At 47.2% G+C, this 23,225-nt stretch overlaps 1 protein-coding gene across 1 annotated transcript; it reads right to left on the reverse strand.

Annotated features, from left to right (window-relative positions):
• Positions 1 to 8,339: 8,339 nt before the first annotated feature.
• On the reverse strand, positions 8,340 to 21,261 carry LOC308238490 (zinc finger protein 280B-like). Its single transcript, XM_080650433.1, is given in 4 exon segments — positions 8,340 to 11,394; positions 11,396 to 13,053; positions 19,414 to 19,474; positions 21,170 to 21,261. Coding segments are annotated over 2 exon segments (1,716 nt in total). The 5' UTR covers positions 12,985 to 13,053; positions 19,414 to 19,474; positions 21,170 to 21,261; the 3' UTR covers positions 8,340 to 11,267.
• Between the last annotated feature and the right edge of the window lie 1,964 nt (positions 21,262 to 23,225).

Here is a 23,225-nt window from a genome sequence, read left to right on the forward strand (position 1 = left end):
CGAATTTATTCATTCACACCTGCGTTGAACTAGATCCGAGGTCTGGCTGTAAAACTTTCCACATTCAATCTTTGAGTGTTTGTCTGTATTTTCCAGCTAGTCTTCTCTACATAAAAATATAAAAAACTAGTGGCCCTGCACATGAATACATGCGTGAGTAGCTCACTGCTGCTTGCCTCAGCTGGCCGCCCCGCCCTCCTGCTGATCGGTAGTTACGTGACAGCGTCCTGACCAATTTGCATATTACCCTATTATAAGTATAGGTAATTCTCACCTTATGCCTACTTTTCATTGGTACAATGAACCCCAGCTGAAGCTAGAAATTTAAAATATATACCTTCTGCCCTAGCTGGTTTGGCCCAGTGGATAGAGCGTCGGCCTGTGGACTGAAGGGTCCCAGGTTCTATTCCGGCCAAGGGCACATGCCCGGGTTGCAGGCTCAGTCCCCAGTGGGGGGCGTGCAGGAGGCAGCCAGTCAATGACTCTCTCTCATCAGTGATGTTTCTATCTCTCCCTCTCTCTTCCTCTCTGAAATCAATAAAAATATATATTTTAAAAAAATAAAATAAAAATCAATAAAAGATATACCTTCTGATGAAAACTAGTCAAAGAAAGGGCCCACGAGGAGGGCCCGCAAGAATTCCAAGTGCAAGCTTCCCCTGTCTCCTCCCAGTGGGGTAAGTCACGGACAATGGGAACTCCTCCTGACATCCATGTGTGACCTCTGCATGGAGTACTGCCCACCAGGAAAGTTCACCCAAGCTCGGCGTCCAGAGGGTTTTTTTTGGGGGGGAGACTTGGCCATGTTGACCATTCACACAGATGACTTTAGTCTCCACCCATTTGGCCATAAAACATTTAAACCCCGGTCTTTGGTCATTTTCTTTTCATTCTCTAATGTAAGTTATTAAAAATAATTCTGGCTAAAACCAGCTGTCTGTTCAATGTAAGGCTCAAAATAAATAATGTCAACAGTGAGTTGGCCATGAAACCACTCCCTGAGTCATGCAAAACACTCAGTTCAGCCCTAGCCAGTTTGGTTCAGTGGATGGAGCGTCGGCCTGCGGACTGAAGGGTCCCAGGTTCGAGTCCAGTCAAAGGCATGTACCTTGGTTGCGGGCACATCCCCAGTAGGAGGTGTGCAAGAGGCAGCTGATCGATGTTTCTCTCTCATCAATGTTTCTAACTCTCTATCCCTCTTCCTTCCTCTCTCTAACAAATCAATAAAATATATTTAAAAAAACAAACCAAAAAAAAAAAAAAAAGCACACTCAGATAAGAAATTAAGGCCTTGTAACACTGACACTGACACTGGGGTAGGATTTCAACACCAACCAGAGGAAGATGTACCAACAGGAATGAGCCCAGAAGAGACAAGCAATGAATGCGGAATGGCCTGGGACCAACAGCTGCGATGTGAACAAGTCAACCGTTATGTTCATAACTGAGAGGAGACCACACACTCTCAGCCCAAGAAGGCCACCAGGGGGCGCTACCCTGAACGGATGCTCACTGGCCTGTATAACAGCTTAGAGCAGCTGTTTCCTCCCACAGGGTAGACGCACAACCTCCCCCCACCCCTGGCTCACCCGCTGACAGTGTAGCTGCTCTCAGAGCTGAGGACCTGGGTGGTGGACACGAGTGGTGACAGGCTCAGATTTGCATAGGGCGACCCTCCAACACACCCCTTCATACAGCAGCTCAGTAGGAGATAAAGAGTCAGCAGAGAGGCCAGCCCCAGCTCAGAGCCAGGGGGCCCTTCCAACGTCTGCACCAAGGCCTGCACTCCTCTCCTCCTCCTCCTCCTCTTCTTCACTCACTGCCCAGGTGAATATGGACCCCCGATACCAGCTTTGCGGAGGGGTCCGTCTGCTTTTATTCCTTATCCCTGACATGTGTCTGTTTTTGGTTTCAGGGTCCAGGTCTCAGGCTGTGGTCACTCAGGAGCCTGAAAAGACCGTGTCCGCAGGAGGGACAGTCACTCTCACCTGTGGCTCCAGCACCGGAGCAATCACCGATAGCAACTTCCCGTACTGGTTCCAGCAGAAACCTGGCCAGGCCCCCAGGACACTCATTTACAACACGAACAACAGACACTCCTGGACGCCGGCCCGGTTCTCGACTCCATCCAGGGCGGCAAAGCTGCCCTGACCCTCGCAGGGGCGCAGCCTGAGGACGAGGCTGTGTACCACTGCTGGCTGGTGTACAGCGACGCTCGGCACAGTGAGAGACGCAGATGAAGAACCAGCACATAAACCTCCACTGGGGCCTGTGATAAGGGGATCACGTGACTAGACACACCAGCTCTCAAGTAAATGTGGATCATCCACTGAAAAGTAAAGGGAAGGGTGCCCAGCTGGCATGGCTCAGTGGTTGAGCATTGACCTAAGAACCAGGAGGTCAGGGTTCAAGTCCAGGTCAGGGCACATGCCCGGGTTGTGGGCTTGATCCCCAGTGTGGGGTGTGCAGGAGGCAGCCCATGAATGATTTCCTCTCATCATTGATGTTTCTCTCTCTCTCCCCCTCTTCCATCCTCTCTGAAATAAATAAATACATTTTTTTAAAAAAGAAATGATGCTATCTAATTAATCTTGTTTTTATTTCTTTTTAATTTTTTAATCCTCACCCAATGAGTGAGAACCTTTTTTCCATTGATTGTTAGAGAGCGTGGAAAGGATGGGGGAGGGAGAGAGAGAGAGAGACAAACATCGCTGTGTCAGAGACACATCCATTGGTTGCCTCCTATTCGCATCCCAACTGGGGGCGGAGGATGGAACCTGAAACCAAGGTCCGAGCCCTTGACTGGGAATCGAACCCAAGACCCTGTGGTCCATGGGCCAATGCTCTAACTGCGGAGCCAACCGGCCAGGGCTCATGAATCTTGTTTTTAATAAAATGCTCCTGTTCCGAGGGGTGGCTTTTGTGAAATCAGGGGGTGATGCCTGCTCTTTTCCTGAGGAAGCTTTTGTTTGCATGTGGGTTAGTGTGACCACCTACTTAGGGCCTACGACTCCAGTCAGGACAACTGTCTAAAGCAGCGGTCCCCAACCGGTGGTCCGCGAGGTCCAAAACGTTGGCAACCAATGGTCTAAACCAGTGGTCGGCAAACTGCGGCTCACGAGCCACATGCGGCTCTTTGGCCCCTTGAGTGTGGCTCTTCCACAAAATACCACGGCCTGGCCGAGTCTATTTTGAAGAAGTGGTGTTAGAAGAAGTTTAAGTTTAAAAATTTGGCTCTCGCTGAAACTGGTTTGGCTCAGTGGATAGAGCATCGGCCTGTGGTCTGAAGAGTCCCAGGTTCGATTCTGGTCAAGGGCATGTACCTTGGTTGTGGGCACATCCCCAGTGGGAGGTGTGCAGGAGGCAACTGATCGATGTTTCTCTCTCATCGATGTTTCTAGCTCTCTATCCCTCTCCCTTCCTCTCTGTAAAATATCAATAAAATATATTTTTTAAAAAAATTGGGCTCTCCAAAGAAATTTCAATCGTCGTCCTGTTGATATTTGGCTCTGTTGACGAATGAGTTTGCCGACCACTGGTCTAAATGAATGCAGCCTCGTCCTCCCGAAGTTGTCCCTCAAAGGGCGCCCTTGTCAGATGAAGGTCACAATCCCAGCAGCAGCCCGCCCTGGAGAGAGAGTCTGTAATGAGCCAGGTCGGAACAGGGACCGAGTCCAGCTGGGTCCCACTCAGGGGCAACCACAGACGCGGAGGTCTGTCCGTCCTTACATTTTCCTGAACATGTGCTCTGTGCCAGGCTCGGGTCTAGAGCTCAGAGCACAGCACTGACAGAACAGACGGGGTCCCACCCTCCTGGGGCTGACCCCTGCAGGGAAGTGAGGGACAACCAGCCCATGAGAATAAGGCACATGTTGCGGTGTGACAAGAGGTGACATTGACAAGAAAGGGGTGGACAACAGGAAGCCCTTAGAGGTTTCTAAGCAAGGAGGAGAGAGAATCTGAGATCAGCTTCTCCAAAAGATGAAATGGGAGGGGCAGAGTCAAGGCACTGAGCCACGGAGACAACTATAAATAGTCCAGACCAGAGCGAAGAGGGCCCGCAGGAGTGCATCTGCCCGTTGGTGATCGTCTCACTGTGGACACTAGAGGGGGCTGTGGGCCAGCGCCTGGGAGGCAATGGTCCTATATGCCTGGGACCAACTGTCACTGATGTGGAGCAGCTCAGGGGCTGCGAAGGGGGCCACATTGCTGAGCGCCCCTGGGAGGGGAGCTTATTTGCATGAAATGCCCACCCCCGCGGGTGGAAGGAGCTAAAATGAGAGCAGTGCAGGCTGACTCTGTGCTGAGGGGGCTCAGGAAGCACAGCGGGGGCGTCTACACCATGGCCTGGGCTTCGCTCCTGCTCGCACTTCTGGCTCACTGCACAGGTCAGGGGGGACTCTCTGGGCTGTGGGGTGGGGGGTGGGAGTGACAGGGACCACAGTGTTCCTTCATGCCCCTGCCCCCGTTCTTGACCTCTGGTCTCTCACCTATTTTCAGGGGCCACTTCCCAGGCTGTGACTCAGCAAACCTCACTGATCACAAACCCTGGGGGGACGATCACGCTCACGTGTGGCTCCAGTGCTGGGGCCGTCACCACCGGTAACTATGCCAGCTGGGTCCAACAGAAGCCCTACCAGGTACCCAAGGGTATAGTAGGTGGTACCACCAACCGGGTTCCAGGGGTCCCTGTCCGATTCTCCGGCGCCCTGGTGGGAGACAAGGCCACCCTCACCATCACGGGGGCCCAGCCCGAGGACGAGGCGGAGTATTACTGTGCCCTGTGGTTCAGCAACCATCTGCACAGTGACACATGCAGCCGGGGAAGTGAGACATAACCCCGGGCTCAGCGCACCCTCCCTCGGCACCTGCAGATTTCCCTCGTGTGTGTGCACAGCTGAACCAAAGGCCTAGGTCAGTGGTCGGCAAACTCATTCGTCAACAGAGCCCAATACCAACAGCACGACGATGGAGATTTCTTTGGAGAGCCACATTTTTTAAACTTAAACTCCTTCTAACGCCACTTCTTCAACATAGACTCGCCCAGGCCGTGGTCTTTTGTGGAAGAGCCACACTCCAGGGGCCAAAGAGCCGCATGTGGCTCGCGAGCCGCGGTTTGCCGACCACGGGCCTAGGCGATGCGTCTGCCATGGGAGAGGGATGTGAATCGCCAAGGGCCGGAGGGCAGACTGTCGGTAACAACCCCTAAGACCGCCCCCGGTGACCCCACCTCCCGGGGTTCATGCTCTTGCGTGATCTCCGTTCCGGGGTGCGGGCTGTCCTGAGGGAGGTGGCGGGGAGTTTGAGGACTTCAGGCTGGTGGAGGAGAAGGGCAGAAAGGACTTTCCGAGCCGGCGGTAACACAGACAGAGCTCTGTTTGGGCGGCACCACCGAGGAAGGTGAGATGGGAGGGGAACCCCCTCACGGCTCTAAATCTTCGCTAACAGTGACGCAGGCCAAGGCCAGAGAGGGCAGAGAACCCCCAAAGTAGGAAAGGGACCTAATTAACTCAGTCACCTTCAAGGGTGAAATGCAACTACCTTGCCCTTAATGTGCGGGCTCGGCTGAGCACCTCCCTTGTAACGAAGAACAGTGTGGGAACGCCAGTGAACTGCTGGGGGGAGGCCGCAAAGGCGCCGCAGCCCTCACTCCCGCTCACTCGCCCTGGAAGCAGCTGGTCGCGGCTTGAGAACACTCAGGTTGCCGGGGAGGGGGGGGGGGAAGCTCCCATGGAGGACCTGAGGCTTTCTCCCAACCGCCAGAAAGGCACCAGTGTCCTGTCACTGGCCAGGTGAGTGAGCCACCTCGGGAGCCAGTCCTCCAGCCCCAGGCAAGCCTTCAGGGGACCTAGACCTCCTGAGGCCCTGAAGCAGAACCACCCAGCGAAGTTGCTCCTGGCTTCCTGGTCTCAGAAACAGTGTAAGGCCAGCGTGTCACACTCAAAGGCGAACGCGGGCCAAATAAACAAGGTGTACGTGGATCTGGGCCGCCAATAAAACAAAAGCTTCCATTTTCATAGAAACGTAGGTTTGTTTTGAGAGAGGCATGCTGAATACAAAGGGCTGAAATAAATGAGTCATCGTTAATGAGTATTTGAGGGCCGCAAGTTTGACACGCTTGGTGTAAGGTAACAAATGTTTAGTGTGTGTTTTTAAAGCTGTTAGTGCTGTACTTTGTCATACAGCAATAGACGACTAATAAACTCCCAACTGTGAGTTCTGTCTGTAATCCAGTGGCTCTTCCTTTGTAGCCCAGTTTTTAGCAAGACTCCTGCTGGGTCAGTTTAAGGCAGGGGTGGGCAAACTTTTTGACTCGAGGGCCACAATGGGTTCTTAAACTGGACCGGAGGGCCAGAACAAAAGCATGGATGGAGTGTTTGTGTGAACTAATATAAATTCAAAGGAAAGGAGCGGAGGGGAGAGCAAGAGAACCCTCCGCTCTTTCGGCTCCGCGGGCCGGATAGAACAGCCGAACGGGCCGGATCTGGCCCGCGTAGTTTGCCCACGGCTGGAAGGAAAAGCCCTCCCTTTGGTATCTGATCCAATCCTACCCCTTACCCTATCACCCTTTCCTGTCCTCGGCAATAATCCTGTCAAGTTGGTTTAGTCAAAATGGACCTTATCCTTGATGTTTCCTCTTCAAAATTTCCTATCCACTGACACCCATCCTGTTCCGTGGCAATAAATCCCCACTTTGCCCTTGATGGAGTCAGAGCTCAATCTCTTTCCTGTAGTACAAAACCCCATTATAGTAGTCCCCCCTTGAATAAAGTTTTCCTTACTCTCTTTAAGTGTCAAGAATAATTTTTCTTTAACATTTCCAAATTTGTTACTAGTAATTATTCTCAAATGAATATTTTCATACCTTTTCCTTTTATACTAGATTCATTTTGAGGGATCTATTTTCAGATTAAAATATCTCATATGTCCACTATAGAAACAAAAAAAAAAATCCTTTAGTAACTCATTTGTAATTTGAAAAGGATATATTTTTATAAATGGACATGTCAGTGTATAACAAACACACCCCCTCAAAGCTCCAAGGAAAATTTTAATTCTCAGTAAAACTACACATTCAGACTGAAACAGTCAGCCTGCAAATTTTTAAATCTTATCATTAAGTTACCAAAAAAAGTATAGAGAATTAAAACTTCAATAAAAATGAAAATTTGCATCAAAATATCTGGGATTCAGACAAAGCTATAAACAAAGTCAGGCAGTCTTAAATCCTTTAATACAGAAAAACAAACTTTTAAAATAAAAAGCCATAAAAAAGAGCAATCCTTTAAAAGTAGGTTTGTAAAAGCCTGGCCAGGTAGCTCAGTTGGTTAGAGCATCATCCCAATATGCCAAGGGTGTGAGTTCAATCCCTGGTCAGGCACATAGAAGACTCAACCAATGGGTAAGTGGAACAACAAACAGATGTGTTGGGTTTTCTCTCTCTCTTCCTTCTTCTCTCTCTCTAAAATCAATAAATTTTTAAAAAGGCAGAAAAAGTAAGTATATAATGAATCAAGACAAGAAATAGAGAATAAAAACAAAACTACTTGGGATAATAAATCAAGAATTGCTTCTTGGAAAAAGTAAATCAAAAGCATTGATAAAACCCTGGCAAACTAATGAGGGGAAAAGAAAATGCATTTCAATATTAGGAATAAGAAAGGGAATGATATTCTGAGTACAGAGGATAATATTCACCCTTAAGTAGAACTATTTTTTGCTTCAAGAAAGGAAAGTTTCTAATTGAAAAGTTGTAAATCCAGCCAAGCAAAACCTTGGATCAGTAATGAAAAAGTAAATGATTAACTCAATAGATGGCATAAACTATCCAATAAAACTAATTAACAATTCTCTTTAAATATTCTAAAGATAGAAATTCATTAAGCAGTATACTCATTACTTTCCATAGTAAAGCATTTCTCATTGAAACCCAGAACAAGCAAGCCCATTTTCACATCTTTTTGAAGTTCTGGCCAATGCAGTAAGATTAGAAATAAACACAATTGCTCTAGCCGGTTTAGCTCAGTGGATAGAGTGTCGGCCTTCAAACTGAAGGGTCCCGGGTTCCATTCCAGTCAAGGGCACATGACTGGGTTGTGGGCTCGATCCCCAGTTGGGGGCGTGCAGGAGGCAGCCAATCAATGATTGATTCTCTCTCATCATTGATGTTTCTCTCTCTCTCTCTCACACTCCCTTCCTCTCTGAAATCAATAAAAAATATATTTAAAAAAAGAAATAAACACAATTGGAAGAAAGGCAGAGTTTACATAGTAGTGCTAAAAAAATTAAACTAAACTATAAATATGCCATGTTACTAATGAAAAGACAAATAACAAAAATGTTTTCTCAAAATAACATTTTATTATTATAATTGCTATTTTATTTAGAATTTTTGGCAACAATAATAAAATAAAATTTATCTCAACGAACAAGCAAGCCAAATAGACGTGGACATTCATGAGGGGTAATAACAAAATAGTAATCTTGACAGCTATTCAATACATTTGTAAACAAAACAAAGTGGCATTGCTTTAAAAAATATAGAGATATCAATAGAAAAACAGAGAAAGCTCCTGAAGGAACTCAACTCACTATATTTATTTTCTTTTGGTTGCAGGCACAGAAATGGACTTGAGCGAGCTCCATTCTAAGAGAGGAGCAAAGTCCTTAATAATGATCCCTTCCTAGTTTTTTTTTTTTTTTGTGAAAACCTAGGAAATTTAATTAGATTAGAGAGGGAAGAAAGTAGAGAGGAAATATAAAGTGTCCCTTTAGGAGAAGAAAAGGGGTGGGGACCGAATTTCATTGTCAGTGTCATTTTAAGAATGTTAATGAAACGCAATGAATCAAAGGAAATGTCCAACAATTAGTTGAGGTAGAAAGCCATGCAGGTCTAGGGCAAGAGAATTCTAAGACAAAGGACAGCAGTTGCAAAGTCTTTGGGTTAGGAAGAAATGCGATTTGCTTGAGGAAAAGCAAGGCCAGTGCGTCAAACACAGTGCCTCCCTCGGTGGGGAAAATGGTAGAGCAGCATGGTACAGAACGAAAGAGAGAGAGGAGATACATCGCTGAAACCTAGGCAACAGGTAACGATTTGTACTCCTTAGGGGCCTATGTCAGTGAAATAGCAAACAACAATAACCGTTGATAAAACCAAGTAACCACACACAGAATAAAAACATTTCACATTTTTACCGCTGAAACCGAAGAAGAGAGAGAAGTATGCAAAGACTAAAGATCTAGTTATACCCAGAAGTTTCCACTTGACACCAGAACATGAGGCGTGCGTGCGCACACGCACACGCACACACGCACACGCGCGCACACGCACACACACACACACACACACACACACACACACACACACTTTTCTACCCCTAAAGAAAGGAGTTCAGGCTAAAATTTTAGCAAAGTGCCTTGGCCCAAGCAAACAAACTGAAAAGGCCTAGTAAAATGTTCAAAGTGCAAATCCATCAATCCATTAGTCAAGCATTGAGCAAACACAACAAGAATCCACACCAAGGATATTATCTAACACATGGACAATATACTCACAGCTACTTTACTGTCTAGTCCTTCCTCCCCAACTCTTAAGAGGGACGCTAAACCCTTGATGATGATCACTTCTCAGGTTTTTGTGGAAGTTTACAGAATTTAAATAGATTGAGGAGGGAAGAAGGGAGTGGGGCGATATAAGGTGCCTTGAAGGAGAGAAAGCAAGGGAAAAAAAGATTTCCCTGGCTTAGCTCCCTAGCCAGGATCCCAGATTCCTTGAGCGGCGCACCGAGGCTGCGAGGTACCTGGGCAGGGGTAGAAGGAGAAGGGCTGGCACTAGAATGCACTGAGGGAGACGCAACCCTGGGAACCCACAGAAGCAGCCAAGGCCACCGATGTTCAGAAACCAAACTCGGAGAGTATTCCGCAGTTCTGTGAAAGGACCCTTGGAAATGGCAGGGGAAGGTCTCCTCATAGTATAGTCACATAATAGATAGGTGGACAGATTAGATGAAGGGCAGTAACTCTACGACCTAATACTTATTGAAATAAAAGGAACATTACTTGCACATTGGAATGTGTCAAGACCCAAAAAGTATTAATTCCATAGAATGGGAAATTACACACACAAGACAATAGTAACTGTCAACTGTAATACATTCATGCCCAACAAGGCAAGATACAAAACTGCAAACTTCACGTGTTCAATTAGGGGAAGATACACGGACATAGAAAAACAGAAGGAAAAGCCCTATAACAAGCTTAATTTTAGGAAGCCACCTGGGCTATTTGTACCCACTGTACCTACTGTTCTTGGCCAATGCCCATTCCAGCTTAACAGTTAGAGAACTAAACTGAGCTCAGTCCATGACCTGGACAGACACAATTCGGCCCCTTACAGTTAAAATGATGGGTCCAGGACAGTTCAAACTATGGATGTCAGCGCTTCTTCGTCATGGGAAACTTTACTTCTCTACTGCTGTGGCTGGAAGAGACATGGCTCATTCTGACCAAAGGCCAGCCAGAAAGGAGGGCAGGGAACAAATGGAATTTCCTTGTGGGTCACTCAACCAGAGGCCCATTGGCATCAGGCCCCATTCTATTAGCTTCCTCTGCTTAAGCTGATACACTGGTTGTCTGATGTCTGCAGGGGCCCCTCACCAGACACAGGCATTTTGTTGTAATGACTGCCTCCTTGGGTGTACTTGGGTCGGATAACAACACTGACGCAGTATTCTTTGTGTCTTGGCTCCAAGACAAGTGAGTGCGTGCCGCTCTCTCCCCTGGGAAAAGAGCCTCTGCTCTCCATTGACTAACCTCCCACTTCCTGGTCCCGTTCATGCCATAGCTTCTCCCTCAACTTCTCCACACCCAGATGTTCAGAGGCAGGTTATTTTAGGCCAGCACAACAGAGGCACTTCTGGGACTTCAGCAGTAAACAGGACCATGCCATACCAAAGCCATTCAAGTTTGACTAGAGTTAATATAATCTTCAAAGGCATGTAACTCTACAGATTCTATATACAGAAAAAAGAGCTTTCACACCCACAGGTAACATAAAATAGAAAAATAATAAATAGGTTTCTGGCTTTTCTTTCACATACATATACAGACACAAGCACCTTTTATGTGTTAAGCCAGATACAGTCACATAAAAAGCAGTTAATACCTTTTTTAAATAACATCTCAAAACTCGTATCAAATAATAATGAATTTCATGAATTTTATAAAAAACTCATAAATGACCCATTGGTTTCACTATTTTTAAGCTACTAATGTTTTTTATTTTTTTTATTTATGAGGTTTCTCACTTCCAATAAAGTACTTGCTTTAGATTTCCTGAAAATGGGATTAATGGTCGTTGTTGTTGTTGTTTTAATCCTACTTTTAGGTCTGGGGCGATGGTTCAGAATCGGATGTGCTCACAATAATGGATGCTACTTCCACTGACCCTGGTTGAAGAGGCTCCAGTGATACCTGAATAACAACTTTAGTTTCAGGAGGCAATCCTTCTAGTTGCTCAGGCTTCTTAAACATTTGATGACACCGGGTCTTGTGCTCCATTTTCTCCTTGAAAGTTAAAAACTGTAGCCGGCATTTGGAACATTGATGAATAAACTTTTCCCAGTGACCTCTATAATGATACATGTAGGGTGCTGCCAGTTTGAAAATTTTGAGACAAAACGGACAAAGCAAATTCTTAGTGTTTGCATGCCAGGCTCTGAAATGGGCTTCCACGTCAGCAAAGGCTGACGATCTGTAGTTGCAGACGTGGCACACGTAGGGCATCTCGCCAGGCTTATGGTTGTCCTTCATGTGCTGTAAGAGAACCTGGTCTGTTTCAAAGGACAATTCGCAGATTTTACAGACCGCAGAGGGCTCCTGGGCAGTGTGCACACTTTCGATGTGACGCTGCAGCTGGAAGGGAGTGGGAAACGGCCGGTGGCAATGCTGGCAGGTGGTGTGGCTTTTCCAGTTGTCATCTCCCTGCTTCTCAAGTTCCAAATGGTGCTTCACGTGATTCATAAACTTGACATTTTTTAGAACTTTCCTGCAGCTGAAGCATTTGAAGGCTGTGTGCGTCTTCTGTTCTGGCTGCCCATCTCCTTGATGCTGGCCGTAGTAAAAGTCATGAAGTAACACAATCAGATTTCCTTTCTTGAGATCGTCAGTCCTGTTTTGACTTGCTAGGCTCAAAAAATCTGTTTTTGTCAGTCTATTTTCCCCAGCAGGATTTACAGTCTTGAAATGGACACTGTCCTTTGGAAAAGCTGTTGGGAAAGGTGCTCCGTTCTGAATAGGACGCAATGAGGTATGGACACCATGGGAGGGTGCGCTTTGCTGAGGAATCATTGTATGGAAGATTCCTGAAGAGGACACAACTGAAGACTGTCCCCCTGTGATTTTGTCACTGAGTTTAGGCCTTTTGGGACTTAGGCTGTTTACGTCAGAAGTGCAAAGTCGCTTTGATGCACCAGGACTTTTATTCAGACCTCCTACAGAAAGTGCTGATCCCGCTGGCTGCTGCAGTGAACTTGTGAATGTAATCACAGGAGAACGAAACTCTGAAGAGCGATTAGGCACAACTTGTGGTGAATTGCTTCTACAATGAGGTTCAGACAAAGGCTCAATAATAATCGGGCTATCTGTTAATCTTGATTCACACTCGGGAACTGGCAAGACAGTCACTGCTTCTGATGTAGGGGTCACATGACTTACAGGCTGCAATCTGTGAGTAGCATCTTTTCTGAGCTTACCATACTTTTTTCTCCTTGAACATGAACCCGGGGTGACTCTGTTCAAGATGTGGGAAACGACCGGTTTTGAATGTGAAGTCACCCCAACGAAGATCAGCTCAGCATCGTCATTTACATGCTCCACCCCAACGAAGATCAGCTCGGCATCTTCGTCCACTTGTTTGCTTTCTTCTCTGCTCTCCTGTGCTTCTGGCTCTTGTTTTTCCTCGCACACCATATATGGTGGTCCCATTTTCTAACTTCTTTTATTCTGGAAGGGTGTGGCCGCAAGTCCTAGTGTTTCCTTTCTGTGAGCTGCCACCTAAGTACAAACAACACTACACATCAGTAAGTACAGAAACAAAACGTATCTCATTTAATTTTTTCCAAAACTCAAGCTAGTTATAAACATCCATTATTTTACGGATAAGGACACTGAGACTCAAAGAGAATAGATGACAGCTAAAACGATGATTACAAGTCTGTGAGACTCTAAATCATAATCATAGTTTTGTCCTGTGCTGATTATGATCTCTTCTGTTGCCTCTACCTGCAGATGCCAATGGCAATCCCCCAGCGGCGGCCATCAGAAATGTTCTTGGGAGAACTTCTTCTTTAATCTAGCCTGCCCAGGATCACTCCCACACTCCTAGTAACTACTTCCTAGGTCATTCTACATTTATGCTCTAACATCCTCTCTAGCAAAAAAAAAAAAAAAAAAATCTAAATTGAAAGTACTAATTTCTTCATAATACCATAAAACTCAGAAGATAATTTGACAAGTAATATGACCATCAGAATTATCTCAGGATGGACTTCTAAAGGCTAGAGAAGTTTATGATTCAGCTAAAGTTATATGTAGGGTCTGGAAACAGAGCTAGCACTAAAATGTGTGATTCCTGAATTCTGGTTCTGTGTTCTTCCCAACAGAACTCTAATTTCGTGCATGTCGATTTCTGATGATGGTGCTATTAATTGCTTAGTCTCTAAGGATCAAAGAGCCTCACTGGATTCATTTTTACTCCCCTTCTACTTTATAAAACCTGTTCTAACCTCCCCTAGCTCCCATCAAATTAATCACAGAAATGTATTAGTGATTCTAAGTAACTTTTTAGAGCACTGGTCACTTTAACTACATTTCATTTCCGTTCCTATTGAAGCACCTTCCCCCAACATCTAGGTTTAGGACCCCTGGTTACTTCATGTTTGTGCATCTGTAATAGGCTCCAAATTGTTCTGTCTTACCTCTCTAGCCTTCAAATTATACAGCACATCGCCACTATCTGAATCTTAAAATACCACTATAATTATATTGTTCCTTTATTCCTAAATGGCTGGGGGGGGTGTTAATCTGCAACTGACAACATTTTTCCCATTGATTTTTAGAAAGGGAGGGAGGGAGGAAAGGAAGGGGGGAGGGAAGGAGGGAGGGGGGAGAGCGAGAGAGAGAAACATCAATGTGTGAGAGAAACACATTGATTGGTCGCCTCCCACATGACTGCAACTGGGGCTGGGAATCCAACCTGCAACCCAGGTACATGCCCTTGACCAGGATTTGAACCTGTGACCCTTTGGTCCTTGGGTGGATGCTCTAACCACTGAACAAAATTGGCCGGGGATTTATTCCTAAATGTCAAATGCGTCCTCCAACTCTTGGCAATATATTCTAGGTTTTACTATGGACTGAACTGTATCCTCCTAAAGTTCATGTTCTAAACCCCAATGTGATGGTATTAGAGATGGGGGCCTTTGGGAGATAATGAGATTTAGATGAGGTCTTGAGGGTGTGGCTCTCATGATTGGATTAGTACGCTTAGAAGAAGAGACTGGAGAGCTTGCTTTCTCTCTATCCACTCTCGAATCTGAAGACACTGTTCTTCTCCCTTCCTCCATTAACCGCCCCCCCCCCCACATTTGCTGCCTTAGAATTTAATGTCAATTAAACACAGGTCCTTGGGGAAAACAGGAGCTTCACAGGATCCTTAAAACTGCAGTAAACATTTGCATTCCATCCTAGGGCAACTAAGTAAAACAAAGATGAATTTTTCATAAATATTTTTGACAATTTTTTTCATAAGCAAGCTCAGGATGGTAGAGGAATGCACAAACAGGACCTGATCTAGCCTGGGAGTCCGGGATGAAAACAACTACTAAACCAAGGGCTGTTCTCTGCCAAAGGACATGACTATTTTAAAGAATGGACTAAGAGAAACGTCAAGGATTTACAGACTCTCGCCACCATTTTACTCTTGGTACCTCTCTGACCTCTTCTCCCACCATTTTAACATTCATTCACTATAATCAAGCCACAGTGGCTTCCTTGCTGCTTCTTAAACATTCCGTTCAGACTTTCTGCCTAATCTCTTGTCTCCCAGATATCCCCATGGGTAACGTTTCTATCTCCTTCAAGTCCATGTCCAAACTTACCTTTCCATGACACTTACTCTTACTCTGAAATGATGATCAACATACTAATCATCAGAGAAATGGGGATCAAAAATATGATAATGTATCACCTCATCATATTCATTAGGATGGCTATTATAAAAATAAACAGAAAATAACCACTGTTGGCAAAGACATGGAGAAACTGAAATCCTTGTCCACTAGGATTGGACTGTAAAATGGTGCTACCGTTATGGAAAACAGTATAGAAGTTCCTAAAAAATTTAAAAATAGAACTACCATATGATCCAGCAATCCCACATACATACATACATACATATATATATAATGAAAACAGGATCTTCAAGAGTTATTTGTACACTCATGTTCACAGCAGCACTATTCACAATAACCAAGAGGTGGGAGCAACCCAAATGCCCATCAACTGATGAACAAATTTTTAAAATGTGACATATAGATACTATGGAATATTATTCAGCCATAAAAAGGAAATTCTGTCACATGCTGCAACATGCATGAACCTTGAAGACATGTGGTATATGAAATAGGCCAGCCACAAAAAAAGACAAATACTGTATGATCCCACTTATACGTAGTATATAAAGTAGTCAAAGCAACAGAAAAGATACAAATAGTAGAATAGTAGGATGAATACCAGGATCTAGGGAGAGAGGGAAAAGGGGAGTTTGTTATTTAATGAGTTTCAATTTTGCAACATGAAAAAGTTCCAGAGAGCTGTTTCAAAAGACTGTGAGTATACTTAACATTTAAAAATGGTTATGGTGGTAAATTTTATGTTTTAGGGTTTTCAGCACAATAAAAAAAATCATTAAACAATGGGCAAAGGATGCAAATAGACATTTCTCCAAAGAAGATATATAAACATAGCCAAAACGCACAAAAAATACTGCTGAACATGTTTAGTCATTAGGAAAATGTAAATCACAATTGGATACTACTTCACACCCATTATTGGCTATAATAAAAAAAAAAGGAACAATAATAAGTGTTGCAGAAGTTGTGGAGAATTTGGAATCCTCATATATTGCTGGTGCAATTACTGTAAAATGGTGCAGCCACTTTGGAAAACAGTTGGCAGTATCTCAACAATCAAATATAGTTACTTTTTTTTTTTTTTTTTTTACTTCAGAAAGAGGAAGGGAGAGGGAGAGAGAGAGGGAAACATCAATGATGAGAAAGACTCATGGATCGGATGCCTCACGCGTACCCCCTACCGGGGATGGAGCCCACAACCTAGGCAGGTGCCCTGACCGGGAATAGAACTGTGACCTCCTGGTGCATGGGTCAATGCTCAACCACTGAGCCACACCAGCCAGGCAAAATACAGAGTTACCATAAGATCCAGCCATTTCACTCCTAGGTATTTGCTGTAAAGAACTGAAAACAAAAATCCATACAAAAAACTTGCACAACAATGTTCAACATCATTATTCATAATAGCCAGAGTGCTAACAATTCAAATGTTCATTAATTGATGGATGGATATACAAACTGTGGTAATACGATGGAATATTATTCAGCCATTAAAACTAATAAAGCATCACGGTACATATATGATATGAATGAACCCTGTAAACATGCTAAGTGAATAAAGCCAGACACAAAAGTCCACATAGGTTATGATTCCACTTACAATACATAAAACATCAAGATGTGGCAAATCCATACAGACAGAAATAAACTAGTGGTTGTCATGGGATGGGGGGAAAAGGAATAAGGAAGGAAAGTAGGTTGAATTAAAAGAAAAATAAAATATCAAGTCGTAATCCCTGAAATATGTATATGTTACCTGATTTGGAAAAAGGATTTTTGCAGATGTGATCAAATTACAGGTTCTGAGATTGAGAAAATACCCTGGATTACACAAATGGGCCCACAATGCCATATATGTCCTTCAATTTTAAACCCTAAAGAGTAAATTTTGCCATATGTGAATTATAACTCAAAGAAAAAAAAATACCTATTACCTCTCTCCCCCAGATCCCAGCAACTGATACGGAGACAGGCTAGTAAGCCAGGACAAGTGGAATAGGAAAACCGAGACAAATTGGCCTGGTAATTGACAGCCAGATACAGAAGGTCACCTCCTTGGAGTTAACATCCGGGCCTCCGTTGTATTTCAGCTCCAGGCCCAGAAAAGCAGCAAAACCGGGCAGGGGATGCCAGGACCAACCACAATGACGAAGGACCCCCTGCCCTGAACTAACCAATCAGGAGAGACCGTGACCCCGAAAGAACACACCTGGAGAACTGATGAGTATTCCCTGCCACCTCCCCTAAGATTCCTTCTTGCAAGAGAGATAAAAGCCTCAAGACAAAGGCCTCAGTGTTGGCTCTCCCTCCCCAGAGCACTCCCTTGTCTTTCTCTTCCCCCTCCTCTTCCCCTACAGGCATGCATCCCTACACTGTAAGGGACCCCACTGGGCTTGCAACCAGGGGGCAATGGGCAGTGGCAGCTTGTCCGGAGCTAACCCCCTGACCCTGTTCACAAGGCTCCGCTTTCTCTGACTACTTAGTGAGCCAAAGCAGCCCGGCCTAGGCTCATTGCCCCACCGAGCCCCTCTTCTTCTCCTATCCTAGACCCTTCCTTGTTTCGCTGTCCCCCACTTTAATAACCGTCCCCTGAAAATCACCTGGGCTTGTATTGTGAATCTTTTCTGCACAAAGTCAAGGACCCACACACTACCAGCCGGCCCTAGGCAGAGCCACTCAGGGCCAGGTCCCCTTTCCAGTAACAATACCACATTCAAAGTCCCTTTATTTGGAAAATCAGAGGTAGAAGAAGAAATGCATAAAAGAAATGGGCTTAGAAAACAAGTTCTAGAGATAAAGGAAGGGCCCTTGGAGCTTGGGAGTGAGGAAGGTAATGGTAATGTACCTTGGGCGTGGGGCGCGGGGAGAAGGGGAAGGGACAGGCATGGGCATGCTCTGGGGAGGGAGAGTGTGCTGGGTCTTCCCTCCCAAGAGAAAAGGTTGGAACAGTGTACAAACAGGGCTGGTAGCCAGCCTCCCAGGTGGGCCCAAATGAATGCCACCTCCTGGCATTCGCTCTCCTGTGCCGCCCTCTCCCACACTATCACAGGGTTTGCCTGTGGGGCCACGCAAATACAGCACACCGAACTTTCGAAAGAGTCTGCACTTCTCTTGGGTGAAAGCTCGCTCTTGGATCACTCGCGCTGGGGGAAGCCAGCTGCCATGACATGAGCAGCCTCATGGAGAGGCCCGCAGAGTGAGGAACTGAAGCTCCTTGCCTGCAGCCAAGGGACTGAGCTTAGACGAGGATCATCTGACAAAAGTCAAGTCCGCGGACACAGACAAAAAACTTGACTGCCACCTCAGGAGAGACCCTGAGCCAGAGCCACCCCGCTAAGGCACTCTGGATTCCCGACCTTCAGAAGCTGTGACAGGAAAGATGTATTTTAAGCCAGCAAGTGCTGAGATACACAGGGTTACCCAGCAGTCGATAACTAATTAAACAATGGGTCACAGGAAGCTGTATGAGCAGGCTGGGGGGCATGTAACTTACCTGCAAACGTGACTAAAACTTACCTGCAAACGTGGCATAAAATAAATTTAGACGGCCTCCCCTATCCAGCCACATTCAATATCAGAAATAAAGCCCTTTTGGAAAAGGGTATAGAGTTAAACAAACTAACCCCGTGTAATCATTCTAACCAATACCCATTCACCTGAAAGGAGCCACTTATGACTTTAATAGCTGAAACCTTACAGTACGTGTTATCAGTCCATTTTGGACGCATACTGCGCTAAAAGAAATAAGATTTACATAGCTTAAAACCTACGGTGCTCTTAACTTTTCTTTTTCCTTTCTAGGGCTCAGGTAAAAGAATGTCACCCCCTCCCTCCCCTTGTTTAAGGAAGCAGGTTAGAAGGTTCCAAAATTACCTAAATCAATGATTGCCCTGAATGTATCCCACATATGCAGATTCAGATCGCAGACCCTCAGGAAACACTGTCTAAGCCAGGGGTCCTCAAACTTTTTAAACAGGGGGCCAGTTCACTGTCCCTCAGACCGTTGGAGGGCCGGACTATAGTTTAAAAAAAAAAACTATGAACAAATTCCTATGCGCACTGCGGGCCCGGGACGCGTCAGCTGCTAAGCAGGACAGGCAGCGGCACCCAGCGGGCCGGATAAATGTCCTCGGCGGGCCGCATGTGGCCCGCAGGCCGTAGTTTGAGGACGCCTGGAAGCAGTACTGTTTTAGCACAGAAGAGAAGACTTCCCTCCTCTTACCTTGGGCGCGCGCGGAAACTTCTAAGAACTTGACATATTCCAGGCAGGAGAAGGCCACATCCTTGAAGCAACCAGAGAAAGGGAATGAAGGTTATTTACCTGTTACAGACCTATTTTCTACCCGCTGTCCACCTGGCACTGTCATTTAGCTGTGCCTCAAGCATCTCCCCTTGGACCAGAAAGGAGACTTCCTTTCTTCAAACCTATTCCTCCAAAATAAAATAAAATAAAATAAAATAAAATAAAATAAAATAAAATAAAATAAAATACTAAATCTTGAACGGTGTGTAGGCTTCCTATCATGATAATGTTTCTTTGCCCACATTAGTTATTTTCACCTACATTTTAAATGTTGGTAAGTGGCTGTCTCTAAAGGAAGTCCATCCACTTAGGGAGGGGGCGGACCCAGGAGAGGGAGAACTGGGTACTCGCTCATCGAGTACTCCAAAGAGACTCCCTTTCTTCAAACCTATTCCTCCAAAAAAAATAAAAATAAATAAATAAAATAAAATACTACTAAATCTTGAACGGTGTGTAGGCTGCCTATCATGATAGCGTTTCTTGGCCCACCCTCGTTATTTTCACCCACATTTTAAATGTTGGTAAGTGGCTAACTGTCTCTAAAAGAAGTCCATCCACTGAGGGAGGGGGCGGACCCAGGAGAGAGAGAACGGGGTACTCGCTCAGACGCCTGTGAGTGGGTAAGACGGAAATGATGCCCCACGAGGGGTTGGTTATCCTGAAACCGGATAAAAATCGCCCCTGAGGGGAAAGGACTCTGTCCCCCGGGTGATCACAGGCGGCGCCCATCATCCTTTCCGGGTCAGACCGTGATGTTTTCACGGGGGGCCCCGCAGGTCCAATGACAGGGCGTGGGAACCGCCCTGAGCCCCTCCAGGGAAGACTCCGCGGGGGGACATCTCCGCAAGACGGGGACCCCGTGTTCATCCGGGAAAGCAGGGCGGACACCAGTGACCCGCCAACGGAAGGGCCCCCACAAAGAGCGAGCCCCTGGGAACGCTGGTGCGTGGGGTGGGGGGAAGCCCAGACTTGGGGAGGGGATGACGTTAAAGAGACGTGAGTGGCTGCGTGGCCTCGGTGCGGGGACGGAGGAACGTGTGGGTTTTAACATTGCTGTCGCCTCAGAAATGAACTTACGGGAGGTTCTGGTGAAAGAAAAAAAAAAAGAAAAAGAGAAAAAGAAAAACAGAAAAAAGCCCGGGAACTGCCCCAAACCAGAGCCTCAAACCCCCCCCTGGCTGGGCTCTCGGGCGCCTCGTCAGGGCCCCAGCGGCTCCAGAGACCCAGCGGGAGGAAGGGGCGCCCCGCCGAGGGGGACAGACACCCTCGGACACGAGTGCAGCGCTTCCAGGCCTCGGGGCTCTGCACCTACAGCTGCTCCTCCGGGGCGACGCTGGCTGCAAAGCCGGTGTGTCGGGTCTTCGCCCCGAGAAAGCGCCACAGGAGACCCCGCCGAGCAGAGGGAGGGGGCTCAGGCGCCCCGACAGGCCCTTTCTCAGGCCTGGGGGGTGGGCCACCCCGCCAGGGTGGGGGAGGAGGGGGGCCGGACAGCGGCGCCTGAGGAGATGGGGCCGGCGAGTGTGTGGGAACCGGGTCCTGAGAGCCGCTGGCGCGACGCGGGGACCGGGACAGGCCGCTGGCAGCGCGAGGACCGGCGCGGCGGCCGACTCGTGCAGCCGCGGAACCCCGTTCCTTTCCCCTCGGGGACGCCCGGACGCGCCACGCCCCGGCTTACCAGTCCCCGAGCTGCCCGCCGCGCTCCCGGGCGAAGCCGGAGGCGCCGCCGTCTCCTCAGGCCCCAGCGCCCGGCCGCAGCCTCCGCGCGAGCGCCCCCGCGAGCACTGACTGGCAGCCAGGTGCGGGCGTGAGGCCGCGGGCGCCGGCGCTGCGCTCTGATTGGCCGCGCGGATGGGCCCGGCGCATGCGCGCGCTCCGGCTCCGAGTGGGCACCGCGGAGGACGCGGGCAGGCGGAGGGGCTGCGGCCGCGGAACGCCAGTCACGGGCGGGGTCTCGGCGGTCACGGTTGCCCAGACGACCAGGGTTCGGGGCCGGGGAACAGGCTGCCGGTCCGCCAGGGAATAGGCCTGCCCACCTGGCCTCCATCTCCTCGTCCTCAAGGGCGCTCTCGGCCCAGGAGCCGCCGGCTGCGGCCCTCTGCCTAAGGAGCTTGGCCAGGCCGCTGCCCTGGCCGCCGTTCTCTCGTTGAGTCTGGGCCAATCCAGGGCAGCCTGCAATCTGGTACAGCTCAGATCACTGCATCATCCACAACCCATCTACCCCTTTAGCTCCTTACTCCGGCTAAGAATGAGCTTTAACTTGCAAAACGATTTTTAGAGCGAGGGAGAGAGAGAGAGAGAGAGAGAGAGAGAGAGAGAGAGAGCGAAACATCAATGTGAGAGCAAAAGCTGCCTCCTGCACACCCCCTACCTGGGATCCAGCCAGAAACTTGGGCATGTCCTTGACCAGGAATCCAACGGGCAATCTTTTCAGTGCAGGGGTCAGAGGTCCAACCAACTCAACCACATCTGGGGGCGAGCTTTACATTAAGGGCTGAAAAACCCACAAAGAGGATATTATCCTGTGACATGTGAAAATTAGATGAAATGCAAGTTTCGGTGTCCACGGGTTTTTTTAAATATATATTTTTATTGATTTCAGAGAGGAAAGGAGAAACATCAGTGATGAGAATCATTGATGGGCTGCCTGCTGCACGCCCTCGACTGGGGATCAAGCCCGAAACTGGGGCATGTGCCCTCAACCGGAATCAAACCCAGGACCTTTCAGTCCGCAGGGCGATGCTCTGTCCACTGAGCCACCCACCTAGGGCCAGCCCCCTTTTCATTGCCAGCTGGGATGCTGCTGGGTTAGTGAAACACCGAATAAAGCCAATTAGACGTTCAGATGTACTCAGCGTTTACCAATGTGGATTTGAATTGATAATGTGTTTTGGTGCAGAGAAATACAGGGAGGCAAATAAAAAACTTACAAGCATAACGTGGATCACATTGTATACAATCCTATGGGGAAGTGGACTAGAAAGGAAGATTAAAGGAGAAGGAACAGCATAAAAATTCTGACCACCACAAAGAGCTCATTCTTGTATTTCTAGATAATTCTGGGTAGCAAAACCCTAAGCTATTTACATACTTTTGGATCTGTATTTTTCTACTGATTCAGAGAGGAAGGGAGAGGAAGGGAGAGAGACAGAAACATCAATGATGAGAATCATCGGTCGGCTGCCTCCGGCACACCCACTGGCTCTCCGTGGGGAGGAGTAGGGCCTGGGCAGTGAGGGCCCCTGAGAACTTGTACTTCAGTGGATCTCACTATCGGCCACTTAGCACGTTCCAGACCCGGTGGATGCACCTTGTGTGTGCTGGCTGACGGAAGAGGCACAGAGGTGGTGAGGAGATACCGACGCACCAGAAAAAATGACCAAACAGGAAATGCTAAATGGTGATGTGAACTCCTGGGACCCAACCTCATCCAGCCAGAGTGTCTGGGCATCATGGATGGTCAGTAACTGCAGACTGGAGAGTCGGGTTAACACGTCATAGAGGACACCAGATGGTTAACACTCAGGTTCCCTTTATTACTGACATTTCTTCACAACCATTCAAACAAAGGTAACCCCCACATGTACTTCCCAATCTGCATCCCTCCCCGCTAGAGATACATATTCGTATTTCCAACGTATCTCCCCAAAGAAACCATTAGCTCCCCCTGTCAACATTTCCCCCCACACTGAGTAGTTGTCTGAAACTGTGGCTGCTGTGCTCCTTTAAGATAC

Source organism: Plecotus auritus (assembly GCF_963455305.1).
Source record: "Plecotus auritus genome assembly, chromosome: 13".
NCBI classification, from domain to species: Eukaryota; Metazoa; Chordata; class Mammalia; order Chiroptera; family Vespertilionidae; genus Plecotus; species Plecotus auritus.